General features: G+C 41.7%; 3 protein-coding genes across 3 annotated transcripts in view; 1 reads left to right on the top strand and 2 right to left on the bottom strand.

Annotated features, from left to right (window-relative positions):
• plxdc2b (plexin domain containing 2b) overlaps nt 1-9,024 on the top strand; it is a 71,477-nt gene extending 62,453 nt beyond the window's left edge. The window contains exons 11-16 of the mRNA XM_061094286.1: nt 946-1,006; nt 1,209-1,362; nt 4,594-4,632; nt 6,288-6,296; nt 8,524-8,681; nt 8,902-9,024. Of these exons, the coding sequence (XP_060950269.1) occupies nt 946-1,006; nt 1,209-1,362; nt 4,594-4,632; nt 6,288-6,296; nt 8,524-8,681; nt 8,902-9,024 (544 nt within the window). The remainder of the gene's footprint in view (nt 1-945; nt 1,007-1,208; nt 1,363-4,593; nt 4,633-6,287; nt 6,297-8,523; nt 8,682-8,901) is intronic.
• A 4,510-nt stretch (nt 9,025-13,534) lies between these two features.
• On the bottom strand, nt 13,535-18,704 carry LOC133026722 (GTPase IMAP family member 9). Its single transcript, XM_061093654.1, has 2 exons — nt 18,606-18,704; nt 13,535-17,706 (listed from the first exon to the last, which is right to left on the bottom strand). The coding sequence occupies exons 1-2, from the start codon at nt 18,634-18,636 to the stop codon at nt 16,931-16,933; spliced, it is 807 nt and encodes a 268-aa protein (XP_060949637.1). The 5' UTR covers nt 18,637-18,704; the 3' UTR covers nt 13,535-16,930.
• A 623-nt stretch (nt 18,705-19,327) lies between these two features.
• chmp4c (charged multivesicular body protein 4C) lies at nt 19,328-22,867 on the bottom strand. Its single transcript, XM_061093968.1, has 5 exons — nt 22,418-22,867; nt 20,669-20,846; nt 20,225-20,333; nt 19,913-20,039; nt 19,328-19,743 (listed from the first exon to the last, which is right to left on the bottom strand). Exons 1-5 carry the CDS (start codon nt 22,659-22,661, stop codon nt 19,682-19,684), a joined length of 720 nt encoding a protein of 239 aa, XP_060949951.1. The 5' UTR covers nt 22,662-22,867; the 3' UTR covers nt 19,328-19,681.
• Between the last annotated feature and the right edge of the window lie 766 nt (nt 22,868-23,633).

Below are 23,633 nucleotides of genomic sequence, written 5' to 3'. Positions count from 1 at the left end.
CAAGGCCGCGTGACCTGCTGACTTCCCCCCCCCCACACACGGAATCTATACATCTTCACGCTGTGCGAAGCTGCTCTCGCTCCTCGGATCCAGAAGCTGTGCAGCTGTTTTAAAAGCAACACTATGCTGCTTTTCTATACATTAAACGTTTGCATGTTCTTGTTCTATGTACCTTTTGTGAGCTGGTAGCATCCATAGATATATATAAAGACTAGATGTCTCGTTCGACGGAGCCGGACGTCACCACATGGCGGCCATCTTGCATCGGGCAGCTCCCTCACCCATAACATTGTGTTGGTGGTGTGTAACTTGCTCAATTTTCAACCGATTTTGAAACGGTCTGGTTTGTTATAAACGTCAGAGATGTAGTTATGACACTGCATTCTTATGAATAATTATGTTATTTTCATAATAATCATTTTTTATAATTTATGCAGTGTCATAACTACATCTCTGACGTTTATAACAAACCAGACCGTTTCAAAATCGGTTGAAAATTGAGTAAGTTATGGTTATTTACCACTACTAACACAATGTTATGGGTGAGCGAGCTGCCCGATGCAAGATGGCCGCCATGTGGTGACGTTCGTCTCCGTTGGCCGGCAACGCGGCCGAGTCATCTAGTGTTTATATCTATGGTACCATCTCCTGTGAGTAGTGCGTAGTTGACGTGTGGCTGCAGAGGGCGCTGTTGTTCGGTATATTACTTTTATACTAAGGTTGTGTTGTGTTTGTCATTTGATATCCATGTTCCCAGAATGGAGAATAAACTGCAGTAACTTCAATGATCCTTTCAACTTTTAAAGGGGTCAAGATTATTTGTCCAAACTATGGTTTACGTCCAAAAACCTTTAAAACCAATGGAACTCCCATCACCTCCACTGTAGTTTGTGCTTAGTGGTGATTGGCTTAAAGCTCCACTCTGACAGTTTCCTCTTCCTCCAGATGTTCCAGTGGCTTCGACCGCCATCGGCAGGACTGGGTGGACAACAGCTGTCCAGATGAGGTGAGTGTTCCAGATGTGTGATGACCAGAGGGATTCCATCCAGCTTGCTAATGGTGATAAACACGTGTGTGTGTGTGTGTGTGTGTGTGTGTGTGTGTGTGTTGGGAGCTTCCTGGATGATAAATGCCGTCGACTGTAGCTCCACTTAATTACTTTTCCTGTGGAAAGAGAGCACCCACTTGAGACATTTGTCATCTTTCAGACCAAGGACAAGATGTGCGACATCATCGACACGACGCTCCTCTACCCCTTCACCACCCCCGCTGTCGCCAAAACAACGACCAGGAGCAGCGAGACCACTACAGGCCGGGACCGACCCTCCACCACCCCACCTCCCACCAGTGTCCCCACCGAAGGTAAGGTAGGGAGCGGAGCTGGAACAAGGCCACGGTGCACAGTGTGTCAGAGCCCAGAGCTTTCTTTAAACGAATAATGGACACTCTGCCCGGGCAGAATGCTCAATGAAGTGCCTCTGCTGTAACCGTTCTTTATTGGTATTGATGCGTCTCCTCTTTTACAACCTGAACAAGACACTTGTCTCTTTTGGGGAGAGCGTCCCTCCAGCTCTCCACTTAAGATACGAAAGAAATGATTCCAGATGGCAGGCAGCGGAGCAAAGTGCAGCAGCTGCGTTCGGAGCCACTTTTTAAACAATGCAGAAAGAATCAGGACAAATCTTACCGGTCCAAAATAGATGCACCCCCACAAACCTGTGATTATGTTGTTTGGCTCTGCTGGTTCCACACCAGTCTTTTGTTAAATGGTAAATGGATTTGTATTTATATAGAGCTTTTCTAGTCTGATGATGACCACTCAAAGCGCTTTACAGTACAGTTTCACATTCACCCATTCACACCAGATTCATACAGTGCATCTACTTGCAGCACTTTGTTATTCTATGGGGGGCTATTGAGGGTTCAGCATCTTGCCCAAGGACACTTCGGCATGCAGATGGTTCAGACTGGGAATCGAATCGCCGACCTTTAGGTTGCAGGACGACCACTCTACCCCTCAGCCACAGCCTGACATCTTCTTCTCCTAGAAACTTCATTCTCTGACGATGAGGCTTCCCTTTTTTATTTTAAGGGATGAATGGTCAATAGTAATAGTAGTTTAATAGTAAATCACATAGAGTGTTTACTACAGGTCCGTACAGTGCAGCATACGTAGAAATAGGAACATGTTAAAGTAAAAAAAGCATCAAAAATATGAAACAATGTATGGTTATGTTAGCCTTGTGCTCAAAAGTGCCAAATGGTAAATATAAAAATAAAACTCTGTCTTCCCCAAGTCTGACCACAAACTTATTGAAAAACTTTCTTGCTTTTTGTTTCATTGTTAATTCCCTAAAGGTTAAATAAAAATCCCAAATCTGTCACATATGTTTTCAACCAAACTTTTACAGTAGGTCCAATGTATCCAAAGCTAAAATTCTTCATGCATCAGTCAGTCCTGATGTGCTTCACTTCTTCATCTTCCTTCGGGCGTTCAGTTTCTCCTCCTCACTCAGCAGAGGGCTGGCAGGTCGTGCTCTTTTGATATTGCGCGATAAAGCCTGAAGCACATGATTCACTGCACCCCAGCGGGAGCCTAACCCCGGACCAGACTGCAGCATAATCTCTGCATCATCTGATGCAAATCCTCCTGGAACAGGAGCAGACGGAATGCTTCTGCTGATGATAGGAAAACCACCAAGGTGTCCTCTAAAGTTTGTTTACTTCCATTTCTTTTTTTTCTCTGTCTCTGGAGAAGTGAAGGCTACAAGCGGGCTGGATTTATTGTGCCCATTTTCACCTCATTCTACTTTTTATGGCTTTAGGGAACCGTTTTTGAGTCAATGGGCATTTTATCTTAATCAGCTCCAGATGTGAGGCAGCTGAATCAAAATGAAATGAAGGAGCCAGTTAATGAGTCAGGTTCTGTCAGATAAAGTCAAGTCACTGTGTGTCAATTGCAGACTGTATGAAGATGGACGAAGTGACTGCTGCACCAAAATGAAGGTGTAATGTGGCTGGCCGCCGTACATGTTATAAATGTTATCAATCCTTCCTCCATGTTAGTGGATGGGACATGGACCAGACTACACATTTAAGTTATGAAACCCACAATTCAATTCTTCTGCTCATTGCATCTGATCTCAGGCTACTTTCAAAATGATGAATTCCATAAAAATGCTCCGGAAAATTTGATTTGTGAAGAGACTGTTTTGGGCAGAGTTGCTGTGTCTGCAGTTTTACTCCACACTGCATTGTTGAGCTTTTTGAAGCCTCCCACGTTCAGGCCTCGGTTATCCATTATTTCATTTTCCCAAAAAGGCATTTACTTCCAGCAATAACTGAGGCAGGAGCCAGCGTTTCTCTCTAATGCACCTCCGTCGGGGGGGCTGTGAGTTTGAATGGACACTCCGTCGCAGCTGGGTTCCTCGGTGGGCCGCTGTGATGGGGATGGAGGCAGTGAGTTGGGATCGGCTGTGAAAGCTGTCCAGCTGTGAGGCAAAACACGACAAGTCGTCTAACACATCAGACCAGGGTGTGGCGAGAGGAGTAGAATGTCTTTGGTGTGTGTGTGTGTGTGTGTGCGTGTGTAGAGGAGATCCAGGGGTCGTACTATGGTATTTGCTGGGAAGCGAACACCGAGAAAACTCCCGACTGTTGACACGTACAGAGGATCAGTTTTCCTTCAGCAGTATCTTCAGCTGCAGGGGTCGAAGGTCAGGTTAGGGTGCAAGCTGGGTGGCTCATGCTCTCGCCACGAACCTGCAGCTGGATGGGAAATAAAGTTAAAGAGAGAAGAAAAGAAAATGGTATCTGTGTTGGTGTTTGGGTGAGAAAACGTATTTACGTATTTATTTCGGGATTTGCAGTAAATTCTTGTTCAGTTTGGGTTGAAACAATTTCTGTACAATAAGTTAACTTATCGGCAAATATAATGGAGATAACAATATGTCAGTGAAAGGCTCATGTCGGCCAACCAATAATTTGTTTTGAATGATTAGATGCATAAAATTAAGAACTTAAGATTGTCCAGACTTATTTCCTGGACAAAATAAGCAAGTACAGAAATGCTTCTTTTCTTTTAGCATAAATCAGGGCCTTCACTTCAGTGTTATAGACTAAACTTTATCCTCCACATCTCACTTAATGATTCGTTCAGACGCCAAAGATGTGTCTGCCTTTGCTCCTTTTGAGAAGTGAAATAGAAATAAATCATTCAGTGAAATCTCTGTGTGTGTGTGTATGTGCTGAATTTGCATAATGTGAATCCTATGGCTGGTGTGAACGCCCGCTACCCTTCCAGAAGTGGGTCACGCCACATTTCCATATCTCGCACGTATAGTTAACCCCAGACTCCTCGAGTGTGTTGAATTATGTATACCACGCCATTATATTCAAAGCATGCATTTTTAATCAGATTGTAAGTATAGTAAATTGAATGTTGAAAGGAAGACGGTTCACTAATGAAAGAAGCTTAATCTCATTATGGGACCTTCGGGGGATTGTTTATTTAGTCCGACCGTCGGAAAACAAACTACAAAGAGAAATATTGATCACTGTGTCTGACGCTCGTGTCTGTTTCTGTCTCCGCAGATGATACGAAGATCGCTCTGCATCTCCGAGACAACCAGGGTAGGTCTCTCTCTGTTTGTGTGTGTGTGTGTGTGTCTTGTTTTGTTTGCATCATTAAGGTATTGGTCCCTGATTGCTTTGTTGATCTTTTTGGAGGACGTGTGGTTTAATCAGCTGATAAACTTAGTCCAGCAGTCGACTCTCACACTTTGCTTTCCTCTCAGGGTCAATTACAGTGTCTAGGACTGTGTGAGCGGAGTCTTTACTTTGTTTTAAAGGTTTTTGTAAAAGACACAAAGGCAACATGTTAAGAAGTTCTTATCATTTAGAAAGATTTATTCTTGTAAGACAGTACAAATCACTTAAACATTGAAATGTGGCCTTTTAAATGCCAACAATCACGAATCAATACATGTTTCTCAACATCTAGGAGAGAAGGAAACTTAATGCTGCTTGTTTTATATAGAGAATTTTTGTTATATAAGGTCAAAGTATCTGAAATTAAAACCTATTTAATTGTAAATATAGTAATATTTTGTAAATTTGAAAAACAAATCTATATATGTATTCAATTGTATAGTCTAGTGTATATGAATATAATGCCTTTAGAGAAAGAATTTCATTTGTAAAACTTTTCTGATGTTGTTATCATAGTTGCTTGTTTTTAAGTGGTTAAACTGATATCACTTTATTTTTCTTTATGAGTAGCTGATGCTCCACATCATTTATAGGGAGACTAAAAATCAATATCAATTCGAAAGATTAATGAAATTGCTACACAGTATCACGTTCCTGCCACAAATGTGGTGTTTTCAGTTCTATGGAGCAACAAATTGTTTCAGTTTCTATAATATGCCAAACATCCCAAACTGTGATTTCCAATTCTATCAGTTTGTTTTGGACACGGCCTCCCAAATATTTGGTTTCCTGCCTGAGAGGAATCGTAAATCTGCAGCTTCCATCTCACTTCCATTACCGCGACGCTGCATGTGTCCCATCACTTGAGCGAACGCGAGTCGGTGCCCGGCACTCTGATAATATCTCTCTGAATGTCTTTCCCTATGCATTAAACCGTTTTTTCAATACATCCCTTTAAATAACATTATTCAAGGTGAAAAGTAAGTTACACGACAGGAAATGCAGGTGAGGTGAATACAGCTGAAACGGGATTGAACCCCCCTTGGCTCAGGAGGTGTCTACTCAACACCACCGATCTGCAGCATCTATTTCTACAGAGGCTGAGTTATAGATTAAGATTAAGATTAAGAGAGCATCCTGACTCGTGTTCTTAAGATACATTTATTTGTCCCAAACACATGCACAGACATGCACAAGCACACTCATGCAAGGAGGGAAATTTAACCTCTGCTTTTAACCCATCTGGTGCACGACACACAGAGCAGTGAGCAGCCATGTACGGCGCCCGGGAGCAGATGTTGGGGGAGTAAGGTGCCTTGCTCAGGGGCACTAGACAGGGTAGGGAGAATCCTCTTGGATTTTTGGACAGATCAATCCAGGTTCGTCTTTTTGTTGTTTCTCCGTGGAGTCAAACCAGAGACGAACCAGAGACCTTTTCTGCCCATAGTCCAAGTTTCTGCCACTAGTCCACCGCCTCGTCCTCTCAGTTTCTGTTGTTCGCCTCTTCAAACCCATTATAGCCGAGTAGGAGAATGGCTGTGGAGCTGAAAAAGAAAAGTTTGGTTGCATTTCCCCAGCTCTCATTTGTCCTCTCCAAATATTCTCTAATGCATTGTTTTGCTGTCGAAGAGCTGTGCTGTCCACCATTGTTTACCCAGTCTCTTCAGGTTTGAACCGTAAGGACAAAGCCAGTGGAGACAAATTCAGGACAGTTAGCGGAGGACAGTGTGTCCCACTCTGCCCCGGGGTTTCTACAGAGACCTCCCACTGGATGTTTAGCTGCCGGGCTGTTGACTCCTCATTGTCTCTGTGTCTCTGCTGTGTTCTCATCATGTCCCCCCCCCCGCTAACTAGCTAGGAACGCCACAGACTTAACAGCGTGTCACACTGTTTGTGCTTCCTGCTCCTCGAGAGATGACTCACGGTCTCTGTAGCTCTGACATATAAACACGGGAAGAATGTGTTTCTGAGAAAAATAAATATAAAGTCCCCTCTTCAGACTGTGAGCACGAGGATTACACACAACAGGGAAAATGTCACCGTGTCCTTTTCTCTGTTGTTCAAGTTCTCTGAAAAGTACGACTGAGTTGTTTCATCACCAGTTCTGCATCCATCGCATGTTAGAAACTTCATTCTCTGGACATTTTCCTATTTTACTAAGAGGGCTGGAAGGACAAGTTCTGGTAAACGTCTGGAGCTACTGACTCGGACATTTGGGTTCTCTCTCTTATTTTGCTGGAAATCAATGAGGCGGTGGTCCGGGGGGAGTGGCTGATTGCCTGACGAGTGTGGCGTTTGCTAATTAGAGACGGGGAGGAGTCTGGGGAGAGGTTAGAATCTGCAGCCTGGTGAATGGAACTGTGCTGAACCTGCTGTAAATCTGCAGGACGAGCAGAATCCACGGTGTTTGTATCAGAATTAGGGTTGCAAAATTCCGGGAATATTCAAAGTTGGAAACTTGCCATGGGAATTAATGGGAATTAACGGGAATATACGGGAATTAACGGGAATAAACGGGAATATACGGGAATTAACGGGAATAAACTGGAATAAACTGGAAATGTTGTGGGTAATTTATACTAACTGTATTTACCTTGTCATATACAGACATAAATATAAACATTTTGCTTATCATAGGCTGATTTGAGCCCTGAGGAAACTTTGGGCACTTGACTATACGCCTCTGCATCGTTGTGTATTCTTAACATAGGTCTTTGCACAGTATTTGCAAATGTACACAGCCTTTCCTTCTACATTGGATGGGGTGCAATGTCTCCACACATGAGATAGCGTGTGCTGCATTCCATACATCTTTAAAATAGAGTTTTGAATGATGATTTTTTTTTGCTCAGCGTTTAATTTTGCGTATTTTTTTTTTTTCAAAATTCCCAAAATTCCCGAGCTAAACTTCCCATGGAAAGTTTCCAGAAAGTTTCTGGAAATTTACCGGAAACTTTCCACCCCTTTGCAACCCTAATCAGAATAACTTCATTCGTTCTCCTCTGCTCTGATCAGGGTTTCTCTGCTGGGATCTGTCGACACCGTGAACACTTTCTCTTTGTAGTTTCTTTCTCTATCGCAGGAGAAATTGTGTTTTCTCCCGTAGACGCAAACAGAGATTACCAACAGGTTACAGGACGTTCTTATCACCTTCAGAAGAACTCCACAGCCCCTGCCGGGTGGCTCCAGCACTGTGCAGCAGACAAAGTGCTTTAAAAAGACGAGTGTGGACTTCCAGGGCGCGCTGGAGGACGGGCTCATTATGCAGTCGCTATACAAACCTCTTCAGTTAGCAGCGCCAGGACTGGAGGCCAAGACATTATCTATAGGCCGGCTTCCTGCTCCTATCAGGACCATACGCCGCTAACCTTGGCGTGGGATTACCTCTCCTGCGAGAGAGGAGAGCTGCGCATGAATACACAAACAGAGGAGAGCAAGAGACTAAAGAATCTAAAACCATGAATCCTCTCAAATTGAAGGGAAATCACAGAATTCGACCGTATTAAATCCACTGAAAATGAGTGTACGTTTGTTACATGGGATGATTTACAGTAGAAATGTCTGTTTATCTCCTGAGATCAAATATCTGCCCTTTTTTTTTAGTTGTTGACATTTAGAAGAACTCTGACAACAATTATCCCAATTTTAAACAGCAGGAAATCGCTGAACTGTGACTGCCCCCTGCTGGTCAACAATGAAACCTCTTTTTTGTATTTAACCAATAACCTAGTATTAAAGCAACTTGAGCAAAGTTGTTGAAGTTAATCAAACACTACTAACATTATACACCTCATGTCATATTTATTTTCTCAGCTGAGAGTGCTGTGGGCAGGAAGCCTGGCACACACCCTCTGCACACCGGCCTGATCCTCGGTATCCTGCTGGTGATGCTCGTCATGATTGCTGGTGTCCTGATCACCGTCTACATCTACCATCACCCCACCTCCGCCGCCAGCCTCTTCCTCATCGAGGTGCGTACAGCGACACCGTGGCTGCTCTGGTGCTTTCCTTCTTGTCGCCTCTCTCTTCCCAAGGTCAGGGATGGACTTGATATTGCTGTGTCAGCCATCAGAGGATGTCACCAGACTCAGCTCCCACCTTTAACCTTGATGACCCTCTGACCTTTAATCCATTTATTGACACTCTGACCTGCATTACACTGATTCTCTCCTCTCCCCCCCCCCCTTGCAGAGACGCCCGAGCAGGTGGCCGGCCATGAAGTTCCGCCGGGGGTCAGGTCACCCGGCCTACGCGGAGGTGGAGCCAGTGGGCGGCCAGGAGAAGGACGGCTTCATCGTGTCCGAGCAGTGCTGAGGGGGAGGTGGGGGTGTCCGCATCCCTGCTGCCTCTCCCCCGACCCCTCCTCCCCGTGCCGGCCCTCCTCCTCCTCCTCCTCCTCCACCAGGACCCCCCAGGATCTGCTCGTCACCGGAGGAGCCCGGCGTGGACTCGTTTGAACTTGACGTACCGGCCCATTGAGCGCTAGATGAGACGGGATGCAGCAGCCGGGCGAGCGAGAAAACCCTGAGAGCCGATCCAGACAGACGTACTGCTAGGACACGACCGATGGATGGAACAGCCTCCACGTCACCACCTCGCTCCCCATTGGTCCAGAGTTTCTCCAGCTGCTGTCTGTCACGTTGCCATGGAGAGATCGTACGGCCTGGCTGCTGCTGGCGTGTGTGATGAGGGGGGGGGAGCAGGGTGAATTATACAATATCTATATTTTCTGAAACAATGACAGAGTATGTGAACAGAGATTTTCCACTCTATTGTCGGTGGGGTTATACAGTATAGGCCTTTGTATATCCATCAGGGTTTCGCCCCTCTTTTCTTTTCTTCTCTCTCAGTCTGTTGTTTCCACGGGGGGTTGACACATGTATCTGTACAGAACGTCTGTATTGCTTTTTCAATACAACCAGCAGGCGGAATTGACTTCTGTTGGAGTGACCTCCCGTCAGAGAGAAGCTCTGAAACACCTCGTGATGTTCGGCTGGTTTTCATTTTACTGAAAAATTAAGTGTAAGATGTTTTTTTTGTTCACTGAGATTATATCGGTGGGGTTTCCTTTTTTTGAGTAGGTGATGGGCACGCTCTTTCCTTCTCTCTATTTGGATTGGTTGTTTGATTCCTTTTGTCATTGACACCATTGTAGTTTTTCATTTTTCTGCGTTTTGTTTAGTTTTTTTTCTCATCACTGCCGTGCCATTTTCTTTCCCTGATGAGGGTTTGCACATTTTTTTCCCATGCACATTTCTTTTTTTTTCTCATTTGACATGTGGTACTAATGCAAAATTGCAAGACAGGCGCTTGTGAGTGTGAATATATTTTCTAAGGTGTGTGTGTGTGTGTGTGTGTGTGTGTGGGTGTGGGTGTGTGTTAGTGTGTGTGAATGCAGAAGAGAGCAGTTTACACAAGAGACTGGATATCCACCTGCTTTACGGGTGCGTACGTTTGAGCTGGCTCTGCACACTTGATTCTTATTGATTTGAATCTTAAGTATCTGGATACATTGGAGTTTTCTTGATTTGTTTTTCTTGATTTTTTTCACAGTGTAGTTTCCTTTTCCAAGTTTGTTGCCAGCATAACCAGTTGTGTGTCCATGTTTAACGATCACGAGCAACTCATCAATACCAACACAGATACATGTACATACCAAGGCCAAAACATTTGCAGATTCAGGTAATCCACGGCAAACATTTGTAGAATAGCAGTAATAGTACTGGAGAACTTTATTTTTTATGAGTGGCCTTTTTTTCTGTACTTTTTTTACCTAAATGTGAATATTGTTCCAATCGTTTTCTGTCACAGATCAAAACTTGCGGCTTCTGAATTCAAAATCTCATTTCTACTGTTAGGAATTATTTTTTAAGACAAAATCATGTTTTACACCAACGATTGTAGACTCATCTTACCGACGCCATCGATATCCTGGAATCCTACTGACAAATTTAAAGTGCAATATCACCCCTGTTCATTTTGACACTGAAAATGCACCTGGATATTTTTTTATTTCATTTCATTCACACTTTGTCACCATCACATTGAGACCAAAGACTAATCAGCATCGGAGCGTGTTTTATTTTCCAGTATTTACCTCAGTCTCCTCTCGGCGCCACCTCATTACCCAGAATACCACCACACACATCGGACAGCCCAGTGGTGGGAAACAGCTGCTATTGACTGTGTTGTTCCTCTAAAACCCTCCCACCAACAGTGATCGTCCAATCAGCTTTGGAGTGCGTCATCAGTTACAAATGTAACACAACCTGTTGAGTCTCTAAAATATAATTAACCTGATTTTAAAACACTTGCAATTGTTCGTGCTGTGTTTTCAGAATCCCTTCAAAATCTGGAGTTACAACAAAGAAAACTGCACTTCTGTTAATTATAACAAAGATGGTGGCTACCCCCAAGGTGGGCTCATCACTTTAATCATGCAGCAGGTGGAATCTTTTCATTACAGTCGGTTAGAAGAGTTCTTATATTCTGAAAACAGCATCAGAACAGCAGCAGGCTCTTGTTAAACCAAGAGCGTATGATACACCAGGCAAAAGTTAATTACCTTTGCCAGACCAGTCAATTAATAAGTTTCAGCTTATGCTAATTAAAGGAAAAAAATAACTTTTGTTTTTATTATAGGCTGCTTCTAATATGAGGACCAACTGCCTCATCGTCGATCACGTGATGTACGTTGGAGAACAGAAAGCTCGACATAGCAACAGTAACCAAGGAGGCGTGGCTGGAGGCAGCTTCCCATCAGAATCTACGATCTAAATGTGATGAGAGCCTTTAATCCTCGCTACACACCCAAAGATACACCAGCCCCACAATGTCTGAATACCAAATCAATGACTCACTGGCTGTGTTCATTCATCAAACCTGTCATAACCGTCATAACTCTCACTGGTGTCGGCCTGAGAGGACAAACCTCTGCTTTTTAAACCATATATTTTATGACTCCTCATAACTTCCTGCAGCGTCCAGGAGAAAACTGATGGTTTCATTCATCAGGCCACTGCCTACAGATATTTTTTAAAGGAGACATATGATGCTTTTTCAGTGTTTCTTTCCTCCGGTGGGTTATATAGTTGTTATTTTGTCATCCCCTAACAAATTTGACCAATCAGAGCGGACTGGGATAAATTGGGTGGAGTCCTCAAAGAGACAGGAGCTAAAACTAAGTGTTTGAGACAGAGGCTGAAGAGAGGAGCTGCAGGAATGGGACAGAATGAAGAAGATTATGTTTTCTGAAAAGAAGAACATGTTAACCATTTCAATAAATCACCCAAATTTAATTAATGAACCTGAATATGCACATAATGTGTCTCCTTTAAAATATTGTCAGTTTCTAACCATGTGAAGAAATGCTCTCTAAAGATGCTTGGAACATCTGTGTGTTGTTCGCTGCCACCTGAAGCTGAAAGTGTGATTTTTTTCCCGTTCTCAAAGTGCAGGCATGAATGTGGCTGACGATCAGATTTGTTTGAGTCGAAAGCACTTACGATGACGCAACAGGAGGTTGTCGAGCAGCAGAAACCATCACTCGACTAATTGCTCCCACTCCCACTTTCCTAATGTGTCGTTTTAGATGATGACGAGTGCTGCTGTTGCTATGGGTAACTGCTGTGTGCCGTTCTTCATCCTCAGACTCGCGGGTTGGAGTGAAAGACGATGGCTCGAGCTGAATGTGGAGAGCTCAGTGTGAAGAAATGAGAATTGGATTTTTCTTTTCCCTCCCGGCTTTGTTTTGTATATGTTATCATGGCGATCCACAGCACACAATAAAACCACACAGTATCATGGCTGTCTGTAATTTCTGTAACTACTGTTGTTTTGATTACATTTAAGATAATAAACAATGTTGTAAAAAAGTCACAATTGTGTAAAAATGCTGGATTTTGTTTTTTCTTAGCAAACTTAAGATAGTATTGGTCAGTTGTTTGAGCACTTGATCCCCTTTCATGGCTCAATTAATCATACATGCACTGAAAATATAACAGCATAACAATGAGTATGAAATGCTTATGCCTGAGTAAACAAGACGGCGAAGGAGGGATGGAGTAGAACTCAGAAAACTGGGTAAAAAAAGAAAAAAGAAAGGAGGAATGAGGAAGGAGGGATGAAAACTGACCGAGCTGGGCCGAGCTCTCAGACCTCGTTACTGAACATGAGACAAAACTGGTTCAGTGGCATGAAGGACAAAGAGGGAATGGAACTTCTGTAATGTTTGGGACTCGTTTACAACTCAGGAAGTAATGAAGTGAAACACAGGCACGGTAGATTTTGTCAATAAACAATAATAAGCGGGTGTTAATCATCGCAAACTGAGCTGGTACATTCACAAATCAACTTAATGAATGTATTGTAGGGAAGGTCACACCAGTGATGTGAGTCATGCTGCTGCTGTAAACAACTCTATCCTCTGGTACCTGATGCCTTACTGCCACATAGTGGTCAAACTAAAGAACTGCAGGAAATAAATGTGATGATTCATGTATTACGTTTTTGCTGCTTTATTTTATGAATAATTGCTTTTAAATGCAAATTTGAGAATTTTATTATTTATCCTGAAGTCAGATACGATCATTTGAATTAAAATCTTGTTTGCCAGGGCTCTGAGAACTGACGATTGACATTCAATGATTAATACATCAATCAAGAAAACAATTGGGAGATTAAGCGATAATGAAAATAGTTCCCAGTGAGACTTAAAGCGATCAAAGCTATTTAAAATGATTAGGTTTACCTTAATTCGACAAATTAAAGTTGATTCTCAAGAGAGGAAATCTTAATTTTTCGAGTATTCAAAGAACAGGCTCAATTGACAGTGGATCAAAATATGCATTTATTTGAAGCTGACAGACAGAAATGACAAATGCAACATTTAGTGAAATAAAGCCAGTTCATTGTCCATCACAACGTTTCAGCCAATAAGACGTGTAACAGGCCCACAAAAGATACAGCAAAGGCCCAGAGAGGTTACTGGGTTCAGCTCATGACTTTCTGAAGAGTAACTTGATTCTCGTGCTGGACTCAGAGTGACGCAGCACAGGAGGAGGAGAGAACAGGGTCAATGCTTCAGGAGAAAAGGTTTTTAGAAGAAACTAAATCATCGCTGCAAACAACACAAATACAAAGATGGTTGTATTAGGTTCCAAGATATGTGTCAGTGTCTCAAATACAATACATGTCGGCCAAATAGAGATTTTTTTTGTCCTATGCTGCATAGTGACATTGAAGCAGATACAGTCTGACCTACATGTGTAGCTGTTGTTTGTGAATGTGATTATTCAGAGCAATTTGTCATTGGAGTGTTTACATCAACCCCCTCAATCTAAAGTAATGAGTGAACAGTAGGTTAGTTCCCTTTCTGATGTTTCTGTATCAAATGTCAACACACACACAGCAGTGTTTACCCACGCTAGGTGAAACAGCCAAGTGCATTCATGAATATCCACTTTACCCTGTTATGAATATAAATACATTCCCACAAAACACAAACAGCTGCTTAGAAGGAGCAGAGCTACGCTATCTGCAGGATTCCTACAATAAGAAGGCTTTTAAGTCAGTTGTTGACTCTCAGAGCTTTGCTAGATAAACCCCAGAGGGTTAAAAAAAAGTACATATTCGATTTTCAGAGTGAAAACCAGTGGATCTAACTCCTGAGAGACATTTGTGAATATTTACAAAGAACAAACGACTGAAAGCAAATATTTCCCACCAGGATCTGCGGATCTCAAGACACCCTAGTTAACAATAATAAAAACAATCAGAGCATTCAGGAGAATAAAAGGGAAATATCATCAGATATATGAGTGAGTATATGTGAACTGATCTGTGGTAGAGGGATATGAAAGGCAAGGAGTCAACACTGTGTACTCTTTTCTGCTTTGACTCTGTGATGCTGGGCGACTGCTATGTGGGTCCCTTATGAACTGAGGAGCTGGGCTGGTTTGAGGCCCAACAAAAGGCAGGACTGGAGACATGCCACTGGAGACATGCCACTGGTTTACTGCACGGTAATCTTTTTACTGTTTTGTCAAATACACTGCTTTACTGTGCTGAGACTCACAAACTCCTCCTCACGCAATGTTGGAGTGTGTCCAGAGCAGCTGCCTGTTCTCAAAAAGTGCTAAATTCATCTATGCACAGCTGTCGGGACTTTTAACCTGAATATTCCACTGAATTAATAAATATTTTGAACATCTGTTTTGAGGGCCACAGTGAAGCCTCTGATCCTCAAACATATCCCTCTGCCACAAAGTGATATAAACATCTGACAGATCACTTTTTCTAAAAATCACAACTTGAAGGCAACAGACAAAAAAATCAGTAACTTGCTCAAGTGCTAAAATCCATAACTGTCCACTGAGAGTGCAATGAATGTGTTTCATATGAAAAATAAATTTACATTTTGGTCAAAACGAATAGGAATCATTAAAAAAGCCACTCCCTCAACAGTCATTGACAGAATATAACAGAAAGAATTTAGTAGTGCAGTTCTGTCCCTGGTCACCATGAGTCAGGAGTGCACACAATGATGGTGGTTACCCACTGTACGTAACAGCCTGTACTGCCTTAGTCCCACCACACAACCACAAAGACATTATTACAAACAGACAAACATCCTCCACGCTAACAAATAAAATCATTGGAGACTATAAATACATGGACAGCATTAAAATATGGCTCTTATGTTGAAAAGGCCTCCCACATCATCACATTGAGAAGATGCAGCGTCACAAAGAATGCACACGACTAAAACACACACTAACACGTCAGATTTTTAAAAAATAACTTAAATAAATCACATTGGTTTGTACATTCAGTAACATTTCAGCCAATTACCCTTTCTCCTCTCGTCAAATTTAGAGGGTCCATCAGTCGAGAGAGTGTGGTTAATCCAGAGTTAGACACAGTGTGTTATTAATAGTGCTCTGTCATACATGTATTTAACTAATGTACTGTGACGTCACTGAAATGGCAGTGTGAGGAGAGGAAGGGATGATGCTTTGTTTGTTTTCTTGGTGTGTCTATATTTGGTTGCTATGGAGACAGGAGGAGTAAATGGCCAGCCGACTGATTCAAGGGTGCGAGGACAAGGTTAGGGGAGAAGCTGATGAAATCTCACGTGTATCAGCTTGGAATTAAAATCTAAATACATCAAATGACACGTTTACTTCCTTAAAGAAGCAATAATCATTTTAGTTTTTACGACTGGACTAAATGTGAAAGAGGTGAGTCATGCTCATAGAGAGTTATCACCTGACCTGTCTTTTAGCTCGCTTGGCTGTTATGGTTCACGCTCACACCTTTCACTGTGTTGTTTACAGCAACAGTTAATAAAACGCACTGTTCAACATAGAGACCGACAACAGAGTGACTACTGGCCAGAAGTTTGCTGATAAGTTTGCCGTAATCAACCTAAAAGGCGATAATAGGTCCGTGTTGTTTTCACATCTCGTTCCCTCCGCGTCAAAGGAGCTAGAACAATCCGCTGTTGCAGGTTTAATGTGACGTGATGTCTGTTGAAACAGGACGTTGTGTAGAGAGATAAAGCAACACACTGGTGATTCACTGTGATATTGGAATTTTTTGTTTACTTTAAATTCCAGGAAGTTGAAGTCTTGTGTTCATTCCACAAGGTTTTTAATTATCAGAAATGTCCTTAAAAGAAACTCACAGCATGTAAAACTTCATGGTGAGCCAGATATGATTTTATGTTAACCGGATGCATCAATGTTTGTCAATATGACTACTGGCGAATTTAAAAAAAAGCCGACATCAGCAAACTGTTTGCTGCCAGCGTCACGCCACTGAATCCAACTCGTGTTGGGTTAACGATTGATAGCAATAGAATGATTAAGATAATATTTATTATGTTTGACCAACAGAGCCACGAGTGTCTGAGAAGCCGTTTGAAATTCAAGAGATCTAATTTCAGTGGAGGGATGAGGAAGAAGATAGGATGTGTCTGTTGAACAGGAAGTTCATGTACTTTGGGGGAACAAACCAGAGGAGAGATGGCAGACTAAGTCCCATAGTAAATAAAAATTGTGCCAATATGGCAAAATGTCAGACCTCAGTTGTCGGTGGAGCTTCCGCCCCCTATTCTGTGTTTAATGGTGCTTCGCAAATCAGATTTGAGCTGTATTACCGCCACCGAGAGGAGATATGAAACCAATTTAAACATTTTCCAACAATCCATCCCTTTCCATCACTCACTGGAAAGTGGATCCACCTCCATGGCTTTGGACAAACTCAGTGCAGAGCTCTGTTTGGGTCTCGCCCCCAGCTCCCGCACGTCCCTGGCTGGGTGCTGGTTCTCCTCCGGTGCTTTCTTCTCTTCCTCCGGCTCCTCTGGACTATAGTGCCCCCCTTCCGCTGCCACCATCCTCTCCACCTTCTCCAACAGGCGTCCTACCTGCGGATGCTCCCCGTATATGCAGTTATTTATGACAAAGTACCTTCGCTTGCACTTTTCCAGGACCCACTGCAGATCCTTGCCCTCCCTGCGAATGTACCTCTCGATTGAAATCTTCCTCAACACCTCCGCCCACGTGAAAACCACGATCGTATGTTTCCACACCTGCTCCCCGAAGAGGCTGACGTGCTCCTCGATGCGTGCACGGTCCACCTCGGTGAACATGCCCACGGGGATGACCAGCAGGAAGGCATGTGGACCCGGAGGCGTGAGAGATGCTCCTCTTACTAGCTCCTCTTTGTAGGAGGGGGGGGTATCCTGGGCGGAGAACCACCCCGGAGTGTCCACCACGATCACCTCCCGCCCCAGCACCTCGGTCTGCCTCTTCACACAGAACTCCGCCGCTCGCTCCAGGCGAAACTCCTCTCGGCCTATGATGGTGTTTCCTGTCAGGCTCTTTCCCGGCCACCTCCAGCCCAGCACCACCAGTCGGACCTCCGGGAGGCGGATGGCTGCCTGGGCCGCGGCTGCTTTCTTCTTTGCCGCCTCGTCTGGTCCTGCGGCTTCGGCTGAAATTAAATTAAAATCATTCAAGTCAGAGTTGGGATGAGTTCTACAAACAATGAGTATATTTATTCAAATATTAACATTAGTGAGGATTAAACCAATGAATCTTTGTCATTTGCTTAAAACATTTAAACAAGGACATAATGTGCTAATCATCTCATTACTTCTGATTTACACCTTTTAATGTGTCTCGTACCTTTTTACCACAAAATTCATATAGTAGTTAAATTCAGCAGTAATAAAGCAACTACCTATGATTGTCTGTATCCATTCATTTCCTGACAATTTACTCAATTAAGTCAATTAAGAAAGGAAAGAGAAATGTGACATTTGTATGAAATATGATTTTTTTTTTTTTACACAACTTTACGAAGTGTAACTTCTGTCCATCAATTTAACCAGTTAGTGAAACACATTAATAGCAATTCATTTTAGGTTGAGACGACCAAATAAAAAGTAGTGGAAAGTAACTACGTACTTATACTCAAGTACTGAACTTAGGTACAATTTAGAAGTACAGTACACAGGCAAATATTGTACTTTATACCATCTTAAGTTACTTTACGGATTAAAATCACATGTTATAATCAATCAATAGATTATGAAGTATTACTATTAGTGAGGTATTGACTGATTCCTAATCACAAGCTACTCAGCAGAGTAGCACAAACTTCTCACTGTTGTTTAGAGCATGAAGAAGTAAAACCTGTTTCTTAACAAAGAGACAGGAACAGAAACGTCTGTTAAATTTCCCTCTGACGTTTCTTACGTGTCACACTCTTCTGGTTTGACCGTAAGCTAACTTAGCGCTAAGTTTAATAGCCGCAGAAATTAGCCTTATTGTCCTAAAGGCTCCAAACTGAGCTCCGTGTTACAGGAGAGGAAGATGTCAGTGTCTCACCTGTTGTGTGTTGAGGTCTGATCGCGTCCATGTTGTGTTTTATGGCCGGTTTGTGTGTGTTTCAGGTGGAGTTGTTGGTCTTCGGGCGGCGGCAGGACTTCTTCCTCCTGGAGAAGTAACAAGCTCAGCGGAACGTAGATACTACAGCTTTCCGGGGGGATTTCACAATAAAAGCACGGCAACCCGGATGTGAGAAAGTTCCGCCAATGTAGAAATGACAGTTTGAGTAAAAAGATATAAAACAATCACATTGCTTTTTAAAATCACAATACTTGAGATTGTGACTGCAATACTGCAAATACAATGATTACTTACATTACTGCCTGTTATTCTTTGATAGTTTATTTATCTCTAAACCTTGTTTTGTAAGTTTTACTCGTGCATTTTTTAAATACACTTACCTCTGTGGTTCCAACATACAACTTTGTATAGCTTTGGTTATATTTCTTTACATCTGTATTTTTACTTGGTTTCAATTCTTTGCCTCGGCCACTTGTGTCTTTCAAACACCTTATACATAAAATATTTGTATTTTCAATATAAATGTGACTGGCTACTGACTTGTATGTTTAAAATACTATAAATAATATAAATAGTAGTATTTGTAATAATTATATTTTTTCCATTTGTTAATCATACACAGAGAGGACGGCAGACTTTAGGCAGTATTATTATGAGAGTGATTTTATTGTCGAACATTAGAAAGCAATATATTTACAGTGTTTAAGCAACATCTCCGTTTATTTACAATGGTCCGACACAGAGTGAAACATTTTGCTAAACATGGTAAAAACATCTCAGTCCTACTTATGTCTTCATTAGGTTTATATAAGCAGAAGAAACGGGAGCAGAAAAGAAAAGCATATTAAGTTAGTAGATTCCTTCACTTTAACATTTTTAATTTCCTTGATAAATATAACCTGAAAATAGCATTAGAAGGTTATAGACCAAATGGCCTTTAAAAAATAATACAATGCACTTCATTATCCCTAAAAATAAAATGAAAAATAACCATATTAAATCTTACAAAAACATATTCTCTATAACTCAGTGAGAATAAGGCTGGCTTCAGGTGCTCAAGTTGCCCACGATGCCAGCATACGCATGTCGTCTTCCTCTTCAACCCTTTTCTTGGTTGCTGTAAAAGAAAGTACACAGTTAATCCATGTATATCCCAAGTGTACGTAGGTAAATCTCCAACATGTATTTTAAATAATTAATAAGAAAAACGTACAGTAGCATGTGTTAAATTGTGTATTAAAGATATTGTAGGTTAAAAAAAGATTGATGTTCTTGGTTGTACTGACTTGTGCGCTGGCCGTGCCGTGCTGAAGGCAATTTGGAGCTGGGCACGCTGGGAAGTCCGCCCATTCTCTTCATGCTCTCCTCGTGCTCCTCCTGTTCCAGCTCTGCCAGCTCCGCCAGCAGATCATCCTAACCAAACACACAAGGTCAACACCACTTTGTCAGACGCACTTTTTTTGGTAGAGCAAGAAATGGATAAGCCAGCGAGACGGGAAATACCAAACACAATCTAGAATCTTTAGCTTCAAAATGGTGACACAGAAAGGCAAAAGGAAGAGCGAGAGGTTGACAGTCGAGGTAGGAAAGGTATCAACCTCGTCAAATTCCTCGCCGGTCGGTCTGGAAATGGCGTCGCTGATCTCCCGAGCCACGTCCTGTTGCTCCGTGATGTCCTGCATCATATCATCGATCTTGTCGAGATCCCTGAAAGTTAGCAGAAAGAGATTTTAGAATTTTTCAAAACATAAAACATCACAGTGAACTCAAGTGGAGAAGTGACTTTAAGGGTTCCTCGAAAACAAGGCCACAAATTGTACTTTCTTGAAATTACTTTTTGTAAGGTCTTTAAAAAAGGAAGGAAAATAACTGCAAATTAAATCAACTTATCACATCAGGCACTACGTCAGTATCATGACCTTTACGAATGAGACTAGATATTTCTAAAATGTATGATTATGACCCTTTGATGGAAAATACTATATTGTGGTGCTACAATTTCAGATGATTTCTGTTTGCTTATGTTGCTTTCAGGTCCTTACATGTTCTCGTGAACTTTCTTCATGGCCTTGCTGGCAAAGGACAGATTGTTCAGGACCTCCGTGTTGGTGTGCGAGTTCTCCAGAGCTTCCCTCTGAAACTCGATGGTGGACAGCGTGCCGTCGATCTGAGTGAGCTGCGCTTCAAAGCGCTTCTTCCTCTTCAGCGCCTGCAGAGCCCCTGATACACAAAGATTGAAAAAAATTACATCATGTAATACTAATAATTATTGCATTATTAATTTTAAGCCATTTCAAGCGATAGCAATATAACAAAAATGCCATATATTTGGATACATGCATTGTACAAGCACAATGAAGAAGAATAACACGACTGTTTTACACTGCAAATAAAGAAGAACCTTCACTCAGGAACCTTAACTCATTAAACTTAAAATAGTGACCTTCGACATAATCTTTATCATATCGACTGATGCATCTTTTGGCCTTATTACCCATCCCTGTATCTATGTATGCATAGATAGATAGATAGATAGATCGATAGATCGATAGATCGATAGATCGATAGATCGATAGATAGATAGATTACTTTATTCATCCCCGAAGGGAAATTAAGTCGTCATTGCAGCCGGTATATTTGAATACAATAAAATACAATACAATAGAATAAAATAAAAAATATTGAGGTAGAAAGAATAAAAACAGAAACACAAGATAAATAGGTAGATAAGGTGCAGTGGCAAGATGATGGTAATAGTACTGATGATATGATGGTAATGTTATTGTTAGACATTATCTAACAATAGTACAGTATATATAGTACATAATATAACATAATATATATTTATATATGATAGTAATTATACCAATAATAGCAGTATATAGTAATAATGGCAGCAACAGTATATATAATAATAATAGTAATATAATAATAATAATTATAACATGTACACATGTATAAATATGTGTATATAAACGTATATATACAAAGAATATACAGAGAGTATGATATAATATATGATATATAGTAGAGGTATAAATATAAGTATTTGACTATACAATAGATAATATAATATACTACGAGTGTAAGAATATGTAGACAGCGTGCGCAAAAGACAATATTATTGTATAAAATGATATATAATATCAATATGGTTTATATGAACACATATCACATATGATGTGAAGTAAGTGTATATGGAGCGGAGTGTTGTACAGGGTACACAGTGCAAGGAGACAGGTATATTTAGTGCAGTTCTGTGATGGTGGTTCTGACAGAGGTAGAGGAGTTGTACAGTCTTATTGCAGTTGGGAGGAACGATTTCCTGTATCGTTCCTTAGAGCAGCTGGGTTGAATGAGTCTGTGGCTGAAGCTGCATGAATATTAACTTCAAACCTTTGAATTAGGTGCTGCGTGTACACAAACACTTATGACACATGGTTCCTCCCAGGACTGTATTTCGAGTCTGAGGTGATTCAACGAGCAATGCAGCACTGCAGGGTTTCACACCAGACAACACACTGAACATTGTGGGATTATAGATTATAATACAGTTCCTTTTTAATTTAATTTCTGACTTACTGCTGCTGCAAACAGATCTGAGATAACCATCTGGAAAACACATTCACTACAAAAACAATGTACAAAAATGCTCTTATAGTTAAGTCAGTATCGAGGTGGTATCAGGGTTTTAACACACTTTTTTAAATTCACCTTTGACCCCAGTAAACAGCCCGACTCGCCTCTGGGCCTGCTCCTCTGACTGTTCTCACACTAACACCGGGACATACCTCTCTTGTTCTTCATGCCATACTTCTTGGCGACCATGATCTCTTCCTGTATCTTCTTCTCCAGGTAGTCCTGCTTCTTGGTGAGCATTTCCTCGGTCTCCCTCAGCCTGTGGATGGCCTCCTGCGGCGTGGGTCCGGCCCTGGACCGGTGGTGTTTGGACCTGGAGGAGCTGGAGGAGCTCGACTTGGAGCTGGAGCTGGAGCTGGAGCTGCTGCCCTTGAACAACTTAGAGATTTTACTCATTTTGGCGTCTCTTTTTTTTAGCGTTCTCTCCCAAAGATCGGAGGGAAGGAAAAGTCCAGACGAGCCACTCGAGTGTTTCCACGGAGGGAGTGTGTCGACGGAGAGGAATTTCCTGCTCGACGGCTTCTGCAGTTTCAATTTGAAACGAGTGAGAGAATACACCTTTCACCTGCGCCCAGTGACGTCATTACACCTGACGCCCTCACTTCCATTTCCGTGTTTTGTTTCTGCTTCCGGTCACTAAGTTTGAAATATATAACACGATTTTTAAAATTAAAGTGTTTTATTATTTTATTTTATTTGATAAGGCTTATATTATAACCCGTAGTATTGTAAATGTTGAGCGAAGTACAAATATACATCAACACCAACCTCAAATTCAAAAATAAATGTGTTTTAATGTCTGGGGTCAAAGTTTCTAACTTTATTTTATTTAATATAATTTAATTTAATTTAAGGCTGTGGTTTATAACCTGTGTTATAAAATGAGCACGTTTCAAGAGTGTTAGATAGAAAATATTTGACAAATTGTCTAAGGAACATGTAGAAACGTTGGCAGTGGTTATTGTTAGGTGATTTTTTTAACACAATTTATTAATTTAGATATAACTGCGGAAACAACAGTTTATTGCCATGCACGGACCTAGAATCGAGTTTTACACGTTTTGACCCGTGCGGGCACCCGTATGATCAACTTGTTACCAAGGCAGCCAGGAAGAAGCTGTAAAGCTCCGGACGGTGGGTGTTTTATTATTTTAACCTCTTTGTATCTGACTTCGGGTTCAGCTCAACAATCTGTCGAAGCTGCAACACGAACACGATCTATCTTCTCTGACGTTCTCCATGTTTCCTTCAGTCTTCACATCAGGGAACATCTGGACGAGCGAGAAGAAAAAGCGATTTCTGCTCAGTGACGCTAACATTAGCCAAACAAGCTCTAACTGAGTTTATCGCCATCTTTAGCTTTGTAAC

This window comes from Limanda limanda, chromosome 20 (assembly GCF_963576545.1).
Source record: "Limanda limanda chromosome 20, fLimLim1.1, whole genome shotgun sequence".
NCBI lineage: Eukaryota > Metazoa > Chordata > Actinopteri > Pleuronectiformes > Pleuronectidae > Limanda > Limanda limanda.
This window is presented reverse-complemented; position numbering and strand designations above follow the sequence as displayed.